This window comes from Ylistrum balloti, unplaced genomic scaffold, assembly GCF_031769215.1.
Source record: "Ylistrum balloti isolate Yb309-2 unplaced genomic scaffold, AGI_CSIRO_Ybal_v1 Utg370482, whole genome shotgun sequence".
Lineage (NCBI taxonomy): Eukaryota > Metazoa > Mollusca > Bivalvia > Pectinida > Pectinidae > Ylistrum > Ylistrum balloti.
The window spans coordinates 408,250-426,422 of NW_026782315.1; the positions used below are offsets into that span (position 1 = coordinate 408,250).

General features: G+C 35.6%; 1 protein-coding gene across 2 annotated transcripts in view; it reads left to right on the forward strand.

The window, feature by feature from the left end:
• The window catches only part of LOC132555398 (SRSF protein kinase 3-like), a 78,010-nt gene that overhangs the window by 21,298 nt on the left and 38,539 nt on the right, over positions 1 to 18,173 (forward strand). Inside the window, exons 1-2 of one of the 2 annotated variants that reach the window (XM_060219747.1) lie at positions 2,796 to 2,867; positions 15,000 to 15,103. In XM_060219747.1, the coding sequence (XP_060075730.1) occupies positions 2,863 to 2,867; positions 15,000 to 15,103 (109 nt within the window). In that variant the 5' untranslated portion in view covers positions 2,796 to 2,862. Of the gene's footprint in view, positions 1 to 2,795; positions 2,868 to 14,999; positions 15,104 to 18,173 lie in introns of those variants that run through there. The other variant, XM_060219746.1, reaches the window with a different exon arrangement.

The following is an 18,173-nucleotide window of genomic DNA, read 5'->3' on the forward strand; positions in this document are numbered from 1 at the left end:
GACAGTGTTGTGTTGCTTTGGTCCGTATTTCCCTGGTAATGTGACACTGACAATGTTGCTTTGGTCAGTATTTCCCTGGTAATGTGACACTGACAGTGTTGCTTTGGTCAGTATTTCCCTGGTAGTGTGACAATGTTGTGTTGCTTTGGTCAGTATTTCCCAGGTAATGTGACAGTGTTGTGTTGCTTTGGTCAGTATTTCCCTGGTAATGTGACAGTGTTGTGTTGCTTTGGTCAGTATTTCCCTGGTAATGTGACACTGACAGTGTTGCTTTGGTCAGTATTTCCCTGGTAATGTGACAGTGTTGTGTTGCTTTGGTCAGTATTTCCCAGGTAATGTGACAGTGTTGTGTTTTGGTCAGTATTTCCCTGGTAATGTGACATTGACAGTGTTGCTTTGGTCAGTATTTCCCTGGTAATGTGACAGTGTTGTGTTGCTTTGGTCAGTATTTCCCTGGTGATGTGACACTGTTGTGTTTTGGTCAGTATTTCCCTGGTAATGTGTATTTCCCAGGTAATGTGACAGTGTTGTGTTGCTTTGGTCAGTATTTCCCTGGTAATGTGACACTGACAGTGTTGCTTTTGTCCGTATTTCCCTGGTAATGTGACACTGACAGTGTTGCTTTGGTCAGTATTTCCCTGGTAGTGTGACAATGTTGTGTTGCTTTGGTCAGTATTTCCCTGGTAATGTGACAGTGTTGTGTTGCTTTGGTCAGTATTTCCCTGGTAATGTGACAGTGTTGTGTTGCTTTGGTCAGTATTTCCCTGGTAATGTGACAGTGTTGTGTTGTTTTGGTCAGTATTTCCCTGGTAATGTGACAGTGTTGTGTTGCTTTGGTCAGTATTTCCCTGGTAATGTGACAGTGTTGTGTTGTTTTGGTCAGTGTTTCCCTGGTAATGTGACACTGACAGTGTTGCTTTGGTCAGTATTTCCCTGGTAATGTGACAGTGTTGTGTTGCTTTGGTCAGTATTTCCCTGGTAATGTGACAGTGTTGTGTTGCTTTGGTCAGTATTTCCCTGGTAATGTGACAGTGTTGTGTTGCTTTGGTCAGTATTTCCCTGGTAATGTGACAGTGTTGTGTTGCTTTGGTCAGTATTTCCCTGGTAATGTGACAGTGTTGTGTTGCTTTGGTCAGTATTTCCCTGGTAATGTGACAGTGTTGTGTTGCTTTGGTCAGTATTTCCCTGGTAATGTGACAGTGTTGTGTTGCTTTGGTCAGTATTTCCCTGGTAATGTGACACTGACAGTGTTGTTTTGGTCAGTATTTCCCTGGTAATGTGACAGTGTTGTGTTGCTTTGGTCAGTGTTTCCCAGGTAATGTGACACTGACAGTGTTGTTTTGGTCAGTATTTCCCTGGTAATGTGACACTGACAGTGTTGTTTTGGTCAGTATTTCCCTGGTAATGTGACAGTGTTGTGTTGTTTTGGTCAGTATTTCCCTGGTAATGTGACAGTGTTGTGTTGCTTTGGTCAGTATTTCCCTGGTAATGTGACAGTGTTGTGTTGTTTTGGTCAGTATTTCCCTGGTAATGTGACAGTGTTGTGTTGCTTTGGTCAGTATTTCCCTGGTAATGTGACAGTGTTGTGTTGCTTTGGTCAGTATTTCCCTGGTAATGTGACAGTGTTGTATCATGACAATGTATTCTGAAGTGTTGCTTTAGTATGTCTTTCCATAGTAATGAAGCTGGTGTTTTCCTGATTCAATACAGCAGTGGTAGTGTGGCAGATGATTGGTTGGGTCAGTTGTGGCATTGGTCTTGCATGTCCAACATTGATGGTTAAATATGAATAATGTTAATGTCGAGATAGATGGTATTTATTGGACCTGATCTGATGGTGAATCAGTGCTGACTCTAGCTGAATCGGGTCATTGGGTGATTTATAGAGTAGGTCATGAGGACAATGAACAGATATCAGGTTATGACACTCTGAGTCTTTACTCTCATTATCAGGTCCTGTACGTAGTGTATATGTACATTGATACCCATTGGTGCCCAATAGATGGAAAAATCGCAAAGACAAAAAATGGGTGACTGTTAAGTACAGTCACAGTCGTAGAGTGTTGTTATATTAGGACAAATTGGTTTTAGATGGATTTTGTGTGAAGTTTACTTACCAAAGACAATAAATCAGTGTTGTATGGTTTCTTTCTGAAGGGTAATTTAAAACTTAGCTATTGGTTGGGCAGTATGGCTTGTGCCTGTTTCCTATAAATAATACCCATAGGAGTAGACTGACTCTCTCTAGCCAATCATCAGTGTATCGTTATTTATAAGCAAAGTAATTACTCCCTTCGTTTATGTGGAGAATTCCAATACCCAAACCATCAGCACACATGCTTGTTAGGGATGAGGTAGAGGTTTTTGTATAAAAAGTTTAGAATGAATTTATAACAGAAGATTTATCCCTCACAGTAAGTGAACTCTGGAATTTTCTAACACAAAAAAGTAGAAATATCAGAGGAGGCATGCGAAGATACAATCAATAAGAACACGGATTCCAAATCTGATTATAATTCCTTTAGTGGTGAGAAGGTAGGATGGTGAGTGGGCCTAAGACCAAAACCTGGTAGTATTGTACAGGAAGTCATTTAACTGCAGTGTCAAACTGAAGTCTGAGGCATCACATATACATGTATATATAATCAGCTAGCTTCAAAAACTTCACACGGCCACTTGTTTGTGTCTAGCACTTTGCACCGGCATCTCTCCAGGATTCCATGCCAAAGATGTGTTTTTACCCTGCCAGGCATATCCACGATGTTGTGTTGAAACACAAGTGTTAAAAACGAGAGAATGGATTACTTGTAGTTAGAAGTGTGTGGAGACTGGATTTAAGAGTTGCCTAGTCTGGGTTAGGTCATGAGGTAAGCTATTTCTGTATGATTTAAAACCTTCATCTTTTGTCTGATATGACAATTCAGTCCACAGATGGTAAGCTTCCATGTGCTAGATGCTGAAACTGTCTGAGTATCTCTTTCACCATGTTCAGCCATCATAGTAAACACAAACTGGTTCTACTTCCTTGATCCAATCTCTGACAGGCTAATATGTATTTTTATAAGATGCGTCAGATGCTTACAGCTGATGTATATATACATATATCCATGACATGCCCTGGCAACTTGGCAATCTGGATGCTTTTGAATGATAAATAATTGAGCTTTGGTTTGGAACTGTAGTAACTGACATGTATATATGATAAAGAATATGACTGCATCTCTATGTTTACCTGCATGGTGCTGTTGTTATGTAATAAACATTTTGTGTTGTGTATAAATCTGGGCATGTAGTTGATCTCATTCAGAAGGAACATATCATTAGCTACCGTAGTTTTTCCTTTGTATAGAACATTTTTCAGATCAGTATGTATATATGGTTTGATTGTGTTGGCAGTTACTGCACACACATACCTTTATCATTTGTAACTGGATTTGTGTCAATGATAACAGGATTTTTCTTCTTTTCTTTTTTATTACCAGTAAGTGTAGGCTAAGGTTGGTTTTATATAAATTAAATAAAAAATGTCTTTTACCTTTGAACCTAACTTACAATTTACCCTCACTCGCAGTGCTTGGTGCTTGGCTGTTTGCCCTCTTTGAATAATGTCACTTTGTTTGAATTTCTTGGGGCAGTAATGTCAATTTGATGTATAAATAACCGATTCAAATTAGAAGGTTTCTCTCCATGAATAATTTCCACAGGCATGTTTGAGTAAGAGAACAATATATAGGAAGTACAATATGGCCAGTTGTATACCCAAGACATTGATTTTCTACTGCTTAGGGAGACAGGGGATGATGCTGGGGAGTATCAGTATTGATGTCTCGCACTGTGGACATATACTAAATTTCTTCTTCTGTAGTGCTGGAGCTCAGCTTATGATGATAACACACAAGTGACTTATACCTTAACAATCAATATGTCTGCATATATGTTCATGCATGCAGACCATTTAATCCGATCATTTTACAATATAGTCGGATTTTGTTTGCCGCATGAAATAAATATTGGGAAAAAAAGAAAAAAAATTATCATGTGTAATTCTATGGTGAGCAGAAAGATCTATTTTGCTGTAAGACATTTCATGTTACCTGTGTGCTCTTGAATAGCTGTATTGATGCTATTGATGGAACAACAATGATGCACAAGATCATTTGCATACAATGGTTTTCATTTTCCTGAATTGGGGCATAGCACAGGGTACTCCCGCAAGTAATTTTAAATTGTAATTGAGCTACATTGCACAGTTTAAATATCTGCACATGCACATGCCAGATAGGCTGAGCAAATGCTCAAGTGTTTGAATAATTTACTGCAATGTGTTGTTCTATATAAGCGAGTTCCCTATGCTTCCTCAAATCTGCCTGCTTACTGTCTGAGAAATAGTCACATTTCAGAGTTTTCATGCTATTGATTTTGCTTTTAACTGCTATAAAAAATTAAGCTTATGGATTTTGTATCAAATTAAATCTGTTAAAGATAAATGGCAGAGAAAAGATATCTATATATATAAGTTAGCAATTACTGGTTATCTGCACTACTGAACACAATGCCTCAAAGTCACCTTCAGTATATACTGAAAGAGATGCCCATAAACTGGAGGCATGATTTCATTCAGATAGATATAACAGAAATCATGTGTAAAGCTAGAACAGCCTTAAGCAGACATCCATATGACATATTGATGATAAAAATGTCCTAGGATTGGTAGATCTATAGTTACTTTACACAGAAACTAATGTTTACACACACAAGTGACCAGAAGAAACTGTGGAAAGATGATCAACGTCCTACACATTCTGTATATCGAAAAAGTGTTGAGTCATTTTAGCTTCCTGCTCGGGTTAAGATGTGCGTTGGAAATAAAAAAAAAGGTGCTCAAACCAAACAATCAAGAATTACAAATTTAATCTGATTTTGTTTTACACTAAAATAATAGAATATGATGCAAACAGGCAAGGTGATACCAATACCATGTGACTAACAACATTAATCTGTCATTGCTAGAATGTTTTCAAATCAGACTTGTGATTAAATACACAATGTAACATAATATGGCATGTCTGTTTCAGTTGTTATATAGCATCTGAACAGCTTTAAGAACAGGTAATGTGAAATAAGAAATTTGATAACAGGTAATGTGAAGTAAGAAATTTGGTAGCAGGTCATGTGAAATAAAAAAAATTTGCTGATCAGCTTAAGGATTTAGACAAAATGTAACATGTTTTTTGAAAAATGGATATGAAAATCATTATTCCAATGTTTGAAAAATTGAATTTAAATTGAATTGGTTATTAGCAATAAAATGAAACATGTTATAATTAAGTACAAATTAAGTACATTATTTTTTGTTATTTATTGAAGTATGAGTTATTTTTGCCATCAGAGATGTATGGTAAAATTAAACTGACTGTAGAGAAAGATCTCAGAAACTGTAGAAAAGATCAGAGGAGAAACAAAATTTGATACTACCCCCACAAAACTCATAGAATGATTAAAATAAATTGAATCTGATATCACCAATGGATTAATTTGATTTTACTTGAATGAAGAATTATTTTTAGCTTCATTTGTTTCAAATTTGAATTCCTAAAGGACAGTTTTGTTTGTGTGGGCTTGGTCTTGCTGACAAGTGTCAAAGTGTCTGACCCCATGAACAAGTCTCGACTGAGATTTAATGTTGATGTAAAATTGAATTGCCGGTTGTTGGAGGAAGTTAGATGATTTCCCCAGACACCTTTGAAGTCACAAGCAGTATTGGTAAAAGGTGGAAGATCTGATATTAGAACAATGCTGGGGTGACTATTTTTAGGGCAATGTGCGTCAGTCATTGGGATATTTTGGATCAGTGGGAGAGCAGTTCCAACCCATTTAGTAAACTTGTGTACATCTGATGTGGGAGAAGGGAGGTAATCCTAATTGTTTACTTGACATACATGTAGAAGATTCTTAACAGCAATTGGTATGTTAACAGAAATTGTGATATTGAATATGACATTTAGTCATTTCATGCAGAGAACAGTATACAGTATTAGTTAACTGGTTAAAAAACACCATTTTTACTTCATATTGGAATGAATACAGATTACATATGTACATGTATGTAACAAATAAATGTTTGTATGTGCATATTCTCATTACTCATTTGAGCAAAAAAAATCTCGATCCTTTTTATAGAGCAGTGAATATAGAGTATATTTTTACGTAGTGAACTTTTCATAGTGTACAGTCTGTATCAGAAATTTAGCCTGGCTATATGACTAATATGTAGGGTAATGTCTGTAATATTTAGGTTAGAAGATAGTTCCAGCCTGATAGGCAACTCTAGCATAGATAAATTGAGCTTAAAATATGTTAAGGGGTGAGGGAAATGCTGGCAGATAGCCCAGAGATTCTAATGGCTGTAGCTAGTGTTCCCCACACTAATGACACATACAATCTGATGTTCCCTTTTCCACACATACACAGCCTGATTTTACCCATATCACACATGTGTATATGTGGTGTTTCCCACACAAAAACTACTTAGCCAGTGTTTCCCTCACTACTCAAACCAAAAAGGGTGGGTTCTCCCTCACCAATCATACACATGTTAGTGTTTCCTACATAGTACATACAATACCTGGCCAGTGGTGTTCCCCCACATATACACAGCCTTGTGTTTCCATTATCGCACATACACTTCTCAGTGTTTCTCACATACACAAGCAGCTATTCCCCGACAACACATATACAAAAGCTGGTTTTTCCTGTCCCCACACATACATATGTTTTTTTTCTTCACTCTACACATATTGAAGCAGGTGTTCCCACATCTCGCACAAATAAATTTGGCCCTCAACACTACACACACAAAAAGCTAATGTATCCTGCACACCACTACTTGTGAACAGCAATATCTTTTCCATACCCAACATGCACAACCTGGCTTTCCCCATTTTACACAATGGTTTTATCTTGTGCCATGCATTGCACCAGGTGTTCCTGTAGCAATACTGTCTCAAATTCAAATTGGCTATGTACAAATTGAATGTAAAGACTGACATTGACAAGATTCTGGCATGTGTTGCATCTGTCTTGTTTTCCGTGATGGTACAGTAAGCCTCCATGCAATAGCATGTAAGATTATTTGCCATTTATAGCTTGTCTTGTACACTCCATTGATTAAGTTGATTCAAATTTAGATAGAAATGCAACATCTGTGCTTAAAAATTGATTATTTTTAATTAAGTCCAGGATGCATGTTGCTAGAGTTAATGTTGTGTTCTGTATTTCATAAAATTCACACATTCTAGAAGGTTCAGAATGTTTGGAGGCATTTTTTCAACAAATCACAGACTAATCAAAGATTTAATTTGCTTTGAGTATAAAAAAATGAGCTGCCAAGTACATTCATATCCGTCACATTTTGTATATCTGTCGAAAAATTTTCTGAAAATAGTTAATAAATAAATGTGTCATAGATATCAATATGATACCATATAGCCAATTGTATTTGTGAGAATGATATTTTCACTTTTTTGCAGTACATCAACTTTATGTACTCGCAACATCTTGAAATGTCACAAAAAATATTCCTGTATCCTTTGTGACATCTTTAGACGTCACAGTAAACATGCCTTCATTCCTTGGTTGATGTCTTGAGAAGTCATGAAACATTTGTGCTACCAACGAATGATAAATTACACAAGAGTGACACAGTGAATACATGAATTGTCATACTTTCTGTCATTTTACTGAACAATTGGATTGTATTTCCAAGCTAATGTTCAATAAAAACATTTCAATTCATTTCATACGATAGATTGCAGCAAATAAATGTCAACATACCGATATCATAAGCACTACATGGTTGTAAATATTCCTTTTACTGCAGCAATAACTATAGCCACATTCTCTTACCCAAAAATCACTTCTGGTAGCGATTGCTAAATTTGAATTGAGTATGGGGAGAGTTGAAGTGATCATAAAAGTTTAGTTGGTGAAATAATGAGGCATAGAAGATGTTCTTTTACAACCAGACAGTTGGTGAAATAATGAGGCATAGAAGATGTTCTTTTACAACCAGACAGTTGGTGAAATAATGAGGCATAGAAGATGTTCTTTTACAACCAGACAGTTGGTGAAATAATGAGGCATAGAAGATGTTCTTTTACAACCAGACAGTTGGTGAAATAATGAGGCATAGAAGATGTTCTTTTACAACCAGATAGTTGGTGAAATAATGAGGCATAGAAGATGTTCTTTTACAACCAGATAGTTGGTGAAATAATGAGGCATAGAAGATGTTCTTTTACAACCAGATAGTTGGTGAAATAATGAGGCATAGAAGATGTTCTTTTACAACCAGATAGCAAAGTTTTCATATTCTTTTACTTATGATTTCATCATTTTTTGAGATAATCTCGAAAATATGAATCCATGAAAATTATCAGCTTTACGGTACATATGTCAGTGCTATAAAACCAACAGTTTTGCGATTAAGCCCCTCATAATCATAGGATATTTGGAACATAGATATTTGAAATTTGATTAGAGTAATTAAATCCATCATTTATTAACATTACTGATGTTTAGTCCTAAGAGGACAAAATAGCTGTAAGATGTAAGATGATCAAAGCTGTCATTGTTGCTTGATTCAAGACATGTTAGAAAATGCTTTGTTGATATTAAACCAACCAATATTTTGGTTTTGGAGTACATGATCAAGAAATGGATTATTAAATATAAAACACTGTTTTGAAGCCCTGCCAGAAGATGGGTGTCTGATCATGTCTCACAAGTTTATAGCTGTTTTTAGCATCATTGATCTGTACAAACATGTTTCTAGGAACAGCCAAGATCTCTGGCTGCCCAGAATATCTTGTTGGTTTAACTTCATCTTATCTCACTTAATATGAATGTAATTGCCTTTTCCTACACCCCAACAGCATTATCTCAAGTTACAGGTCTCTTACTCTTTCCCTAGGACATTGATTTTCTATGAAAGGCTGTACATAAACATTGCCAAACTGGTTCAGATTAGTGCTTGTCTATGTGCTTCCCAAATTGTACCATCAAGATAATATTGAAGACAAATGTCTAGTTCCATTGATAGGCATCTTGTATCACAAACTGTTTCTGTAAAATGTAAGGGATTATGTTATGGGACTGGTTGCTGACTTGTTAAACTGCTTGGCTGATGTCTGGTATCAGTCTGCATAAGATTTTGTCAGAATAAATGATATTAAATGTAATTTATGGGTATCTAGGGGGTCAGATGCTGCTATTTTGTGTATGTGAGGGGAACACTTCAGGAAGAGATAGCTGTTGCAGCTGGTTTTCCAGATAATCTAAGGTAGTTGGGACGTTTGAGAGAATGAAAGACCAGGTTATACATAACTCTGCAGAGTTTTTTTCTGAAACAGATATCCAAAGGTTTGATCTAGTTGATCTTCACAAATTTGTATTACATATATATATCTACAGTGATGTTATTTCTGTAGCAAAGAGGAAAGCTGATTCTTTGTCGTCACAAATTTGTATTACATATATATATATCTAAAGTGATGTAATTTCTGTAGCAAGAGGAAAGCTGATTCTTTGTTTGGCTTAATAAGTTCACCATATTCAAAGGATAAAAAATCAAGTTAAATGGTGATTGTGCTGTAGTATAGAAACTTCTACTGAAGCACAAAAGTGTGGCCTCTGGCCAAGCTATCATTGAGGGCTGAAGTCTTAGTCAACTAACTAGCATCTGTGGAATAGACTACTGCTATGTTGCTCTACAGGAATATTCGTTTTCCAGGAGATATTTCTGTCTGAGGTGGAGAGGTGTGACTGAGAAAAATGGTCTAAGCTTCTGACACTCTAGTCAATATCTTCAGTACAGTGTGTGCATTACTCTACAGGAAATCAGCCTTAGATCACCAGTAACCGGAACATAGGATATATATAATAGGCCCCCTAATGGCAACTTTAGTGGTCGAAGGTTCAGGCCAGGAACTTTGTTCACCGATATTGAAAACCTGGATTAGGAAATGAATTTGTTGGAGGAGTGGAGGATCTGTGTGAAACTCTTTGGGGGCTGTTAATTTTGGCAGACTTACGTGATGTGTTGCCTTGGCTCCTCTTGTGTTAAGGAGGAGCTAGAAATACCTCTGTACGTAAGTTTCTTACATAGTGCTGCTGTTGTTCATTCACTTTATGTGTTTATATTTGCTTTGGTAGTTGGGAAAACAAAAATTAAATTTATTTGCCAATAGTGTGTATTTCTAGATGAATTTTATTTTAAGTTTGACAGCTTCATTACACTGACCATAACTGCAAATTAAAATTGATAAAACCAGGAAGACAAATTTACTGTTTGATTTGATAACACCCCGAAGAAATCCTGGGCACTTTGTAACTTGAAAAAGTTGGCATTATCGATAGCAGCTTATAGCTTGCATTATTATAAATGTATTATAGATACTTGCAAGTAAGTTGATAAATTGTGAAGAGTTGAGAACAATGTACCCTCAATTGGCAAGAGTAATTGAGGTTGATTAGAGGGATTAAAGGGATTCAAATACAAAGGGGCTGCATGTATTACATCAACATTGATTTTGTTTTAAGTATTAAGTAAAATTGTGAAAATCAAATTAAAATTAACACTTGGGCACTTCCTTTAATTTTTTCTGTGATCAAAGTTTTTGTTTTTCATGCAATGACATGTAGACCAAATTTCATTTCGTCATGTAGATGGGAAAATGTTGGTTACGAGGATGAATTTGGAAAAGGTGCAGTAACATACTCACACAGGCAGCTGAAATGCTATATGACACAATATGTTATCATTTTGAGTAACTTATGTAATGAAATATATTCTTTCTGAGTCACAAGTGTGAAGTGCACTGATGTCTTGACTACAGCAGCTGTGTGCTGTAGGTTACCTCTGAAATGTGTACATGTATACATCGTCATGAATAAGTCTTGTGATTCATGTTTTGTTGACCTTAATGTGTACAAGAAAACCTCTGCTTCATATTTCTGATAATGAATAAATTTGAAAGTTATTTCTTTGATAAAAGAGAAATATAATAATTTTTCTTATTTTGCAATGAAGCATATTAAAACTAGTTGGGATTTTTATTGAAAGGAAATTTTGCTATAGTTATTACATCTTGGGTAACATTCTTCAGTCAAGGTTATCGTTGTGGCCAATAAGGAAACCATTTCTTGTAATAATACAGCATTAATGACGGTCACACTTCAGAGAGTTATAAACAAGCTTTCTTATATCTGTGTGTGCATACAGTCCTTATAAAGATGCCATTGTGGTGAGGTTTATTTTAAACATGGACTAGTTATTGATCATCCTGGACATTTACGTCAACAATTTACATACAAAAATGCTGCATGTGTAACTTGTGTATACATGGTTTGTCACCTCATCATGCTTTTGGTCAGATGATATTTTGGCATTATGTCAAACAGACTTTACTATTCAAGGATTTTTACATACATCAGTGGTCATGGTGCATTATTTAGACAGACATGTAACTAGATAGATAATACAGATTTCACACAATCATCAAATGGATTTTAGATTCAAGTGGATAGCAATGTACAGTTGATGATACATTGAAGTTACATATTGGTATAAAGAAAGTCTGTAGATTGGTGAATTGTTTATGTTGCATTTCAGATGTCTGCAGTAAGATTCAGGAGGTTTACATTGGCAAATATATTCATGTCTTTTATCAGATATATTCTATGGCTAAGGCTATAGGAAAGTATTTCATGAATTTCTGCTGACTTAGCTGATTTGTATCTGTATGGGTAAGGGACAGTGAGGAGAAGTACACCATGAGTGTACATGCTGTTAGTACTACTGTTACAACTCTGACCATATCGTGTACCTGGATGTTATGTGTATCTGTCGGTGATGAATTGTTGGTCGATTCACTTGATCTTGTCTGCAAAATCCACTATGTCATGATCAACGTCTCCCAGAATTGTCACCCAACACATTGTTATTTGTATGGTTTAGTTGGGTTTTTTTTTTCATGAGGGCAAACCTACCAGTTAAACTTGATTAGGAGAGTAACTGTTTCATTAAGCAACAAATGATGTTGCCCTTGTGTGTTGATTACGGTATGGTGGGTGGAGGTGTTTATGGCATAATGTGCTGGTGTTTAGGGAGATTAGTTCAGACATCTCAGATCTGTTTTTCTAACCTTGAAAAACTAATAATGACATTATCTAGTGAACCAGCTACATTAAACTTAATTTCTCCTAAAATAAGCCAAAGAGTATTAATCTTCAAATGAAGCACATCAATGTACAAAAGTCAAACTTTTGGCATTTTAACTTGGCATATGATACACTTCAGAAAAAATTCAATGTTTTTGTAATTACCATAATTATGATATCAATTTGAGGGCTTTATATCCATTTCAGAAATTGCAAAATAAGAAAATATGCTCTAATGAAAAACAGAACATCAGAATCATATTCATGCCACTTGAGATTAATATTTTAGTATTTACGCAGATAAAAGTTAATATACAATAACTTCCCAAGGGTAATTTGATTTAACACAGGGAAACATCCATTTTTAGGTTGTAGCCAAAAAAAAGAAAAACTTTGGGACAAAATTTACTTTCTATTACGGAAAATTTTGGCTAATCTTAAGAAAAAGAAAAATAGAAAGAAAAAAAAAATTCAGAAAAACATTCAGCAGCAAAAAAGTTAGCGTCTTCAATAAGAGCATGTGCCTTCTGTTAGACAAGGAAGTAACCTTTGTTGGCAATTGCTAATGAAAAGTAAGATTTGGATGGGCTTAATAACCAGTCATGGGGTTATTTCCAGAAAGAGAAATATGTGTTATTGACGTATCTTTTAGTCATGGCTATAAACCAACTAAGATTGTGTTGAAAAATTCCAGTGACTCCTAAGGATGTTGATGGTGGTTGTGTAGTATAATAATGTCTTTCTTTCTACTTTCTGTTTTTCATATCTTTTACTGCTGAAAACGGCTTAAAATAGATGACTTGATAGCCTGAAAAAGATCATCAAAGGGAGAAAATGAGCATAAGTCAAAAATTGTCCTAAGGTCAAGGTCATGATAATATTCAGTTGACAAAATTGATCTGTGTACCAAGTTCATTGATGTTGAAAGGGCATATGGCAAACCCATATGAGTAGTGGAAGTCATTATATTAATTTCATATTAGTACAGGCACAGAACTTGTAACATTTTCATTGTCAGCTTTCAATGAATTGTGTTGAAGCTTTAGAATTTTAAGATTATTCACATGAGGAAAATATTGTCACATTAAGTGGAAGAAAGAGGTGAATCTTGCATAAAGAACATTGTTAAAGAGATGGGTTTTAGACTGAGACATTGAGTATGCATGTTTCAGTAAGAAGGTATTGAAATGAACTTTTAAACAATAAGATAAAATTGTGTGAAGTGTTGTCCACAGTCTTTGTAATGTGAAATGTTTATGAGATACACATGTATTTAAGTACTGATGGACATAGAGATAGCATATGTCCCACTGACACATTGTAATTTGTTAATTTAATTCTACTGTTATTTTGAGTAGTTCTAATTGCTGTCATAAAATTCACAATTATAGATTTCTTGGCGAGAATTCATCATTACTATCATCATTACTATCACTAAATTCATCATTACTATCACTAAATTCATCATTACTATCACTAAATTCATCATTACTATCACTAAATTCATCATACTAAATTCATCATTACTATCACTAAATTCATCATTACTATCACTAAATTCATCATTACTATCACTAAATTCATCATTACTATCACTAAATTCATCATTACTATCACTAAATTCATCATTACTATCACTAAATTCATCATTACTATCACTAAATTCATCATTACTATCACTAAATTCATCATTACTATCACTAAATTCATCATTACTATCACTAAATTCATCATTACTATCACTAAATTCATCATTACTATCACTAAATTCATCATTAAAGGGAAATAGAAATTGAGAATGGTGTCGAAACCGATGGGAAAGTTTGTTAAACCTAATCAGTTTCTTTAGACACCAATCACTGAACGTAGAAATTTAAAAACTCACTGTGTCATGTGCGTGCATGTTCATCAGTCTTGCATTTGATGCAGTAGATGTCGGTGTTCAATATTGATGACTGTCCTGTCGGGAGATATAAAGACATCCTGTGTCTATGATCCTGTGGTAACCCATTAGTGAAGGCCAGAGGTAACTGACATAGGGGCAGTAACACATTGGATGTTATCTTCTGATATTGTGTTGTGTACTTGGCAGTGCCAGCCATACATTTCAACCCCTTGTATATATATGATGTCAGCCAGGCATGACTGGAAGATGTGTACAACTGGCTAGCAAAAAGATATGATTGGAACTAAAAATATCACTGAAGGCTGCATACACAGCATCACCATCCATCTTAGTCCCAGAGAAAACACGTGTATAGGGTTCCCTCACTGTAAGACTGAAACATATGTGTGATATATTTCTTTAGTATACATCTCTCCTGATAGACAAAAAATATCTTCAGAGTGAAGGCAACATAGGAGAGTTGTATTGGGTATTGTTGGTAGTTTGGATGTTGACCGGAGGTGATAGGGCAGAGAAGTGATCTCCACCGGGAACATCACATATAAACTGACATTTCTCTGGCTCAGATGATAATGCTTCCAATAGGTGGAAGACTGCATCTTACAGAGGGGAAAAAATTTTCATTGATTAATTGATTCCTGTATGTATAACAGGAATAGAATCGGCATAGATCCTGTTCACAGGGCAGGGAACTGTTTAGGCAGTAACTCTTACTGTAAAATTGTCACTTTAGTTGGGAATACTAAAACAATCAGGAGCTGGCTAAGTACTGTACCATGAAAGTGCTCAGGAGCTTGTTTGAGCGCAATGTGCTTTGTCTGCGGAGGGGGCGCCTCATGAATGACATTGATGATGTTCTTGTGTCTGTCCCCAGATCCGATCCCCAGAGTCGGCCAGACCCGGAGTACGAGGAAGAGGAAGAAGAGATTTTGGGGTCCGATGATGATGAACAGGAGGACCCAGCTGATTACACAAAGGGTGAGTTCATTATAGGTAGAATGTAGATGTAGCAGGTAGTAATTCTGCTTCAGGAATTCCACATGTATACTTCTGTCTCACAGACAGCTCCAGACACTATCTTTGTAACTATATAGATTCTGTGTTTGGTATATCAATGATATCTTCAAAGACAAATGAATTTGCCTTGTAGTGTACATACCTCGTAGTGTACATGCATTTCTTGATGAAACATCTAATATCAGTTGGCCCTTTATGAATTGTTTTGCTATGTAGGTGTGGTCTTGCCTAAAACATTGACAGAATTTGGCGATTTCTTTTTATAAAACTATACAAATATCAATCAAATGATCATGAAAACAATTTTAATTTTGTTGATGGGGGGGAAAAAAATTGAAACCTTTCTCTAGCTTTTAGATTCACCTTCTCTTGAAAAAGTCAATATATCTATTATGGATTCATTATTAATGATTCATAGAATTCTGTTATTAAAAAGTCATAGTCTGCCTCTAAATTTACACTTGAAAATCTCTTGTGACACCAGATGTAAAAAAAGTATTGATTGGTTAGAATTTGCAGCTATCACATGTACCATAAATGTTTAGATGTATAACTTCTGAAGGAAGCCTGTAATTATGCCTTGTTAGCTGAGAGCAATAAGTGAGCAATCTGTGGTTGTTTTTGTAGTGAATTAACAGAGAACACTGATACTTGAACTTGTGTATAGAAATTTACTTTGTATTAGGAGTATAAAGTACAATAATGCCGCCAAGTTCTAGTATTAATACACGATCAAGTACAATTGTACCATATAAATAAGTGTAAGGTATTTACACCCACAGAAACACCATCAACGTACATAGGATCAGTAGTGTATCAGCTACATCACAATACAGAATAGTTACACCCACAGAAACACCATCAACGTACATAGAATCAGTAGTGTATCAGCTACATCACAATACAGAATAGTTACACCCACAGAAACACCATCAACGTACATAGGATCAGTAGTGTATCAGCTACATCACAATACAGAATAGTTACACCCACAGAAACACCATCAACGTACATAGGATCAGTAGTGTATCAGCTACATCACAATACAGAATAGTTACACCCACAGAAACACCGCCACAATACAGGATAGTTACACCCACAGAAACATTGTCACAATACAGGATAGTTACACCCACAGAAACACCATCACAATACAGGATAGTTACACCCACAGAAACACCATCACAATACAGGATAGTTACACCCACAGAAACACCATTACAATACAGGATAGTTACACCCACAGAAATACCATCACAATACAGGATAGTTACACCCACAGAATCACCCTCACAATACAGGATAGTTACACCCACAGAATCACCCTCACAATACAGGATAGTTACACCCACAGAAACACCATTACAATACAGGATAGTTACACCCACAGAATCACCCTCACAATACAGGATAGTTACACCCACAGAAACACCATTACAATACAGGATAGTTACACCCACAGAATCACCCTCACAATACAGGATAGTTACACCCACAGAAACACCCTCACAATACAGGATAGTTACACCCACAGAATCACCCTCACAATACAGGATAGTTACACCCACAGAAACACCATTACAATACAGGATAGTTACACCCACAGAATCACCCTCACAATACAGGATAGTTACACCCACAGAAACACCATGAATGTACACAGGATGAAGTATTCTGTACTATTTATATATGGTATAGTTATATATTAAATGTTGAAAGAGTTACAATATAGAGTATATCATTTGGTGAAGAGTGTTGATGTACCTAAGGGTTAGAGTACAATACGTTTACATCATGTACTAACACAAAAGTCCAAGCTAAAAACATCTCCCAGGCCCCTGAATTGAATAAGGTTAACTCAATAATAATGACAAAATCAATAATCTTTGCTATATTTGTCATGAATTTTTTATTGTTAACATTTTAAAATGTTTTATCTATCTACATATTTTTAGTCCATTTTTGTAATCATTTCCAGTGCTTCCTTTATGTGATGAAAGGAATTATACTCTTTCTGCATTGCATTGCTGTAGTGTAAAAATGTCATGAAAATGTGTCCTAAATTTGCTTGTTACTTTAGTAGTCATGAATGAAAGGAAGTAAAACTCACTGTCTTAATCACTATAGCCCTTCACTTCTGGGCTTGGAGTCAAGACCTACTTGGGGTAGTTACTAGGTACTACAGGTTGATGGTTATTCTCTGATCTTGGCTTTCTTCTACCACCAAAACCTGGCTTGTCCTTCAATGACCCTTGCTGTTAATGGGATGTACAAAGCAACATTAAAATCTGTATTTACTGTTATATGCTGATTTCTTTATTAAAAAGTTTTAAATGTACAAAAATTGAATGATTCTGCAAAAGATTCCTTTGTATCATCTGTTTGACATGAAAGGACATGTAAAGTCTGCCAATTTCATTGATATACATGATGAAACAATACATCGCTAGATTTTCTATATAGACACCTGATCATGAACTTGTCTGATACTAGAACATGTATTGGTATAGTATTGGCTAATATCAATTTGATACATTGTGATTATTTCCATGGCAATTAACCAACATTTGGTATGCCAGGTAATTTCCTGTCAGTAAAACAGGGGACTTTGTAAGACTGGCTGAAGTGGTCCGTTACATGACAATATGTATTGTTAGTATTTTTAGTGGCCATCATATTTCCGGTAGATAACATTATTGGGGACTAATTCTGGCCAGCCCTATAGCTATTAAAGGACATCCTATTGTGTTGTTTGATACTGAACGGATTTCCACCTTATTATTTCCAATGAAAACAACCAGAGAATCTCTATTTCATCCAGAGCTTAGCCATTACAGGCATTCTTTAATTGTGTTTGCCTGAGGTTGGATTATTAGGTGTTCATTCCATTTGCTTTGATGTCATTATAGGTTTGACCAGCACCTCCTCTCTCCCACCCTCTTCTATCCCTCTATCACAACAATATATGATCCAGCAGTTCATTCTTGCCTTAAACAATGTACCATGCCTCATTTCAATACTTGTATTATTG